Source organism: Choloepus didactylus, chromosome X (assembly GCF_015220235.1).
Source record: "Choloepus didactylus isolate mChoDid1 chromosome X, mChoDid1.pri, whole genome shotgun sequence".
Taxonomy (NCBI): Eukaryota; Metazoa; Chordata; class Mammalia; order Pilosa; family Megalonychidae; genus Choloepus; species Choloepus didactylus.
Window position 1 is genome coordinate 84,123,404 of NC_051334.1, and position 6,963 is coordinate 84,130,366.

At 39.7% G+C, this 6,963-nt stretch overlaps 1 protein-coding gene across 1 annotated transcript; it reads left to right on the forward strand.

Moving 5' to 3' along the window:
• Positions 1–3,581: 3,581 nt before the first annotated feature.
• On the forward strand, positions 3,582–6,076 carry LOC119522217 (trafficking protein particle complex subunit 13-like). The gene is given in 3 exon segments (XM_037820839.1): positions 3,582–3,591; positions 5,192–5,300; positions 5,302–6,076. Coding segments are annotated over 3 exon segments (894 nt in total).
• The last annotated feature ends 887 nt before the right edge of the window (positions 6,077–6,963 follow it).

The following is a 6,963-nucleotide window of genomic DNA, read 5'->3' on the forward strand; positions in this document are numbered from 1 at the left end:
CTGACTGATAAATAGTTTGGTACCAAGAGTAGTTCCAGAGGAACAGTCTTAAAGACATATCCTCTGAATTGGTTTGGGGTTTTCTGGGATTGATTCTCTAATCTAAATACATTTAGAGGCACTAATTACTCTGTTTCCAGAGATAAAGACCACACTGGTAGTCCATGGTAAGAGATGGCAAAAGAGTTGCTCAAATTGTCACTCTTAGAATGCAAGACTGTGAATATTGTCAAAATGAGGAGTATAATGGGGCTAGCTTTTTGCTTCTAACTGTGCGGGAGTAAGTGGAGGAAAGAAAAGGATGAGTTCAGAGCTTCAAATTCTCAGTACAAGATCCACAAATATGATCCAAAAGCATCTATATCTGCTCTGAAAGAAATCCTAAACTCCTGTAGCCAGAGAGCCGACATTTCTGAAAGCCAAACCCAGAATCTCATCATGTAAGTGGCTGAATTACAGCACAAGTGGATTGACAGGGTCTCTTCTGTTAAAATTAGGGCATTGGTTGGGAAGGAAGGGGATCTTGAAAATTGGAATGGGTTCATGTGGGCAGATCCCAATGAAGCTGGGGTCATCAAACCTCTAAATTCTGCTGAGTCTTCTTTGCCAGTAGAAGGAGCCCATTCACCCTGCCTGAGGATGTTACTACCCCTTCACCTGAAGAACTTATAAGGACCTCCCATGAAGTGGTTGACTTGCAAAGCACTGCTGATTCTGCACAGGACCTAACCCTGCCATCTCTCATTGCTTCTAGACCTATAACTGGTTCAAGCAGGCTCAAAAGGTGATGTACAAAGTGTGGCCTGAGAGGAGATGTGATACATGTGAGAAAAGTGGCATGATTTTTCCAATTTACATAGACAGAAATCTGGGGAATATTTGTGGGAATGGATTTTAGTGTGTGGCTCATGGTGGTGGTGGTGGAGATATAATGTTGGATCAGGATGAATTTATCGATATGAGTCCACTAAGCGGAGATTCTACAATCAGTGATTTAGCTCAAAGGGTTAGGAAGGGCTTTAATGGTTTGTTTGGTTGGCTGAAACATGGGCCCAAATGTGGCCTATATTAAATGAAGTTGAAATCCCAGAACTGCCTTGATATGTGATAGAGTAAGGTCCAAGTTATAGGAGATTAGAATGTTAGAATGAATTTATCATGAACTACTTGCTCACCTGCCACAGGAGGATCCAGTGAACAACTTTTTCACCATGAATGTGAAAAAAGTACTTGTGAGAGGAGCTTCAGCATACTTGAGGAGCTCTGTGGTCAGTCTTCTCTTTGGGTCAGAAATTACAGTGAGAACTGTCACCCCCAAACAGGGATCCCTAAACTCGATGGAGATAATGAGAACCCTGTATGGATGGGGCCAGCCAAAGATGAGTGTAGTTATTGTAATGGGCAATGGAGCCAAACCAGTAATCAGAAAAGTCTGACTGACAGAAACCTATGGCATTGGCTAGTTGATCATGGTGTCACTAGAACTGACCTAGATGGGCAGCTTTCTAAGTTATTACTTGATAAATCTAAGCAGAAGAAATCTAAGTCTAATTATTACAAGCCTAACTTGGATCATGAAAACATAGTCATAAATTCTCAATAAATTCTCAGGCTTGAGCCAGTTTACAGACCCAGAGCTCCTTGAGTGAAGGGGCTGAGTAGGTCCCCTTGAGGCAGGAACTTGCTATACTGCCAACAACTTATACTGTTAATCTTTCTCCCAGCCTTCTCCAAAGGGATGCATTGGGAAGAGAGTTAAAATCATATTTTGGTAGATTACTGGAGACTGATTCTGAACGGACATTCTCTCCTAGAGACGCAAAATGTGGTCTCTCTGTGAACATACACAAGTCAGAATAGGGCTTTCTGGTTCAAGTGATCAATGGAGTTTTAACTCACATCCATCTCTCAGTGCTCTAGTGGGTTCCCAAGCCACTGTGTCATTACTTCTCCAGTTCCAGAACTCAGAATCTGAATAGACATACTCAACCACTTGCAGAATCCCAGCATTGGTTCCCTGACCCATGGAGTAAGGGCTATTATGGTAAGAAAGGTTGAGTGGAAGTTACTAGGACTGTCTCTACCTACAAATGTAGTAAGTTAAAAAGATTATCACATTCCTGGAGGGATTGTTGACCTTAGTGCCACCATCAGGACTTGAAAGATTCAGGGGTAGTGATTCCTACCACATCCCCATTCAACTTTCTTATTTGGCCAGTGCAAAAGACAGATGGATCTTGTAAGATGGTAATGAATTCTCATAAGTTTAATCAGGTGGTGACTTCAGTTTACAGCTGCCCTTCCAGATGTGATTTTATTGTTTTAGCAAATCAATATATTCCCCGGAACCCAATATACATTTATTGATCTGGCAATTGCTTATTTATCTCTCTCTTTGTTAGAAAGGGCCATCAGAAGCAAGATACTTGCAGCTGGCATTTCCAACAATACACATATACTGTCCTACCTCAGGCATATATCAACTCTTCAGCCCTGTTATAATTAGTTTGTAGAGACCTTGATGGCCTTCCCCTTCCACAGGACATCACACTGATCCATTAGATATATGGCACTATGCTGACCAAATATGGTTTGCAGGAAGTAGAAACTATACTAGATACATTTGCAAGACCCTTATGTGCCAGAAGATGGAAAATATATCCAACCAAAATTCAGATGCCTTTCACCTCAGTGAAATTTCTAGAGGCTCAGTGGTCTGGAGCACATCAACATATCCCTTCCAAAATGAAGGATAAGTTCTTGCACCCAGCTCCTTCTGCCACTATAAAGGAGGCCAGTTTGGATTTTGGAAGCAATATATATCTCATCAGGTGTGCCACTATGACCCATTTATTGATTGACTAGTTTGAGTGGGGGCCAGAACAAGAAAAGACTCTGTAATGGGTCTAGGCTGCCATGCAAGTGGCACCGTCTCTCATGCAGATTTGAGTCCAGCATATTTGATGGTGCTTGAAGAGTAAGTGACATATAGAGATACTGTTTGGAGCCTTATAGGTTAATAACAGTACAGACCCTTAGGATTTTGGAGCAAATCCTCTGTGGATAGGTACTTTTGAGAAGAAACTTTTGGTTTGATACTGGGCCTTAGAAAAGACTGAATGCCCCACCATGTGCCATTAACTTACCATATGACTTGAGCTGCTCATTGGGAACTGGGTATTTTCTGACCCAAACTATACAGCCATAAAGTTGGTGTGCATAACACTCCTTTATTAAGTGGAAGAGGTATATATGAGATGAGATTCAAGCAGGTTCTGAAGACCCACATAAATTTCATGAAGTACCTACTTCTGCTACATTCCTTTCTCTTACTCAGTCTGCCCCTATGACCCCACTGGTAGTTTCCTATGGCCGAGTGACTAAGGAAACAAAAAATCTGGCTTAGCTTACATATGGTTCTTCATGAAATGCATTCATGACCAAAAGGTGGGCATCTATAGCACTGCCAGTCTCTTCTGGGACAATCCTAAAGGTCAGTAATGAAAGTAATGAATGGAAATCCTCCCAATGCACAGAATGTTGAGCAGTGCACCTGCTTGTTCACTTTGCCTGGAAGGGGAATGGCCAGAGGTGAGGATGATCAGGGTCTTGGAAGGAATGATATTAGAAAATCAGAGACAAGGTGGTCTGGAGAAAAGATCAAAGGATAGAACTCTCTAGATGGGCACAGAATCTGAGGATATTTGTGAACAATATAAATGCTGATGAAATGGTGACCTCAGTAGAGGAGGATTTCAACAATCAGGTAAAGATAACCCATTCTGTGGCTGTCAGTCAGTCTCTTTCTACAGCCATTCCTGCCATTGCCCAGTGGGCTCATGAACAAAGTGGCCATGTGGCAGGGATGAAGGTCAGTCATATGATGAATTTGTAATGTGTTAGCTATACTAAGCTGAACTACTATTTCCAAGAATTCCATTTTTAGTATGTTTCCAGTTAAGATAGGCCACTAGGGAGATTTTACAAGACTTTGGAAGGTGGAAGGGAGGCAGCAGCATTTTGGTAACAAAAACATTTTATTGCTCATCTGCTGGCTTATCTCAGTATGAAGCAGCAGCTGAGCCAGTTGTTTGTATTTAGCTCCATGGCAAAGTGCAATGACTTCTGCATTCTTCAATAAATTCAGAGACAACAGGAATGGACATGAGCTTCAGTCCATCCTATGGTGTTTCAGCTTGTGCTTATGGGGTTCCAGCCTCCTCATGATCTTCCTTCTGCCTGCCCTGTGGATTTCAAGCTCCTACATCAATATGGAGACAGCACTACAGGAACTGTTTAACTAGTGATTACAATTGTGTACACCAATTCCCTGTAATAGCTAGTGTTTGTATCTATCTATGAATCTATTATCTATCTATCTATCTATCTATCTATCTATCTATCTATCATCTATCTTCATCATTAAAATCATCTATCTCATCTCCTACTGGTTCTGCTTCTCTTTTTGATCCCTGACTAATTCAGGAATTGTTCTGAGGGTAGGACCTCTCCTTTGTGCATAGTCTTCTGGACATTTGGGGAGGGGTGTGCCCTAACTTCTTCCTATCTCCAGTGACTCCAGCCAATGGAACAATATCGTGGGTCAAAATGGAAAGGAATCCACCTAGACAGGAGATATTTCTGACACTCTAAGTGATGCTGTCTACTAAGCCAAATTTATTAACCAATTTTCCAGACACAAGTGAAGGCAGAGACTTGCCTGTAATTTCTCTCTTTTTTTTAATGGCCTTGCTGACATCTTGGTTTTGGACTTTTCCTAGCCTCAAACTGTGAGCTAATAAATTCCTGTGGTTAAGCCACCCAACAGTTTATTGTCTTACAGTTAGAAGTCCAAAGCAAGGTATTGGCTGGGTTGTGCTTTCTCTGAAGTCTGTAGTTTTCTGATGGTGGCTTGCTAGCAATCCATAACTCATTCTCTGCCTCCATCACATAGTCATCTTTCTCCCCATCTGTCTCCTCCTACTGTGTCCTGGTAATTTCTTTAACCAGCTTATGGGATGTGGCCATCCCCAGAAATGTAAATGTTTAGGGGAAAGGTTGACTTTACCATTAAACCTCACAGCTACATTTTTGGGAGAAAAAAATTTCAGTTATATGCAAATTCTCAATGATAACAATTAAGGTGTAAAAATCTTATTGAAAGGCTGATCTTCATCCTTACATCTTTCAGTCTCCAAGGTTATAGCGGCAGAACTTGAATCCAATTGTCATAGTGATGATTTCATACACAACAAAATAAAGGGCATTAGAAGAGATGTCCCTCTGTGTGTAGTATCTATTCAATTCGGGTAGAAAAAGGATGTTTTTTAGGAAACTAAACTTATTTTCTTTCATCCCACTGTTGGATGTTAAAACCAAGTTTTACAATTTGGAGATGGATGATTTATATCTCGAAGTCCAGATTCAGAATATTTCATCATCAACTGTGTTTATACAAAAGGTTTCCCTAGATTCATCTTTAATGTACATTGTAACAGAATTAAATACTCTCAACCAAGCTGGAGAAGATGAGTGCACCTTTGGAACCAGGACAGTTTTGCAATCAATGGAAGGACGCCAGTACTTATACCACCTTCAGCTCAAACAGGAATTTGCAGAGAAAGCTGGCATCATTAGAGGACTAACAGAAATGGGAAAGTTGGATATAGTGTGGAAAAGAAATCTAGGTGAAATGGCAATGGTACAGACAATCCAACTTGAAAGAGAAGCTCCAGGTTATGGAAACATGAGGCTTTCTTTGGAGACAATTCCAGATACTGTAATTCTAGAAAAGCCTTTTCATATTACCTGTAAGATAACAAACTACAGCAATAGGAAAATGAAATTGGCTTTGAAAATGTGTGACAGAGATTCTGTTCGTTGGTGTGGAAGTTCAGGAAAGTATCTTGGAAAACTGCCTCCAAATTCATCTCTCTGTTTCACCCTGACACTCTTAACCTTAAAACTGGGCCTTCAAAGCATCTCTGGCATAAGGATAACAGACAAATTATTGAAGAGAACATATGAATATAATGATATTGCAAAAGTCTGTGTAATACCTTCCATTTTAAAATGAAAAAATGAGGAAAATTTCCAAAGTTATGCTTTCCAGGGAATTTCACAGAAAAGCTTTTCATTTCTTGTCAGCAGCAAAATCCTCAACTAACAGCAAATATGAAGGAAATAATTTCCTGTGAGACTTTGAATGGTTTTGAGTATTAAACATGTATTTAAAAACAGCAATCTTTTGATTTTTATCATATATAAAGTAGTTTCTAATTATACAGTTGCATATTTCATCATTGTTATTACTTTATTAAGGTCATTACAGATGGCCACTGGGCTTTTCTTTTTGAGAATGAGGACATCATGTAAAAAATGATATCTGCTTTCAGGAATCCTTAATGATGTTTTGACATTTAATGTTTCAGTAAAGCAGGCATTAAGAGAATATACAAATTTGCTAGAAATCATTTGGTATTTTAATTAAAATAATTACAATTCATTTGATAAGATTTCAAATTTTCCTGTTTTCCACTCTTCTTTTTGGTCAACAGAGAACTATCAATAATAATGCTTAAAATAATTGAGGATAAATTTTATCTCACCTGTTACTACCCCTTCCTCTACTTTAATCATTTTCCTGATCTTCAGGGATATCTAGACAGTGACAACCATAACTTGTTCATGTTGAAAAAGTGTGTCAACATTGTGGGAAAATGTTGTTGGTTGATGTTCTTGAAGAGGCTGTTGCCTCTGGGTTTTGGGACTTAACAGGCATAGGAGCTCTCTGAAGGACTTAAGTTTCTGAAGAATAAACATAGTGTTTGAAATTTTATAGACTCTCAGATAGGGACCTGGGTATTCTTTAGGAATTTTTGGGACTACTGTTTACTTGGGCTTATCATACTGTGGCCATTTGGGATATTTAGCTGAAGCTTGCTTAGGAGTAAACTCCAGGAC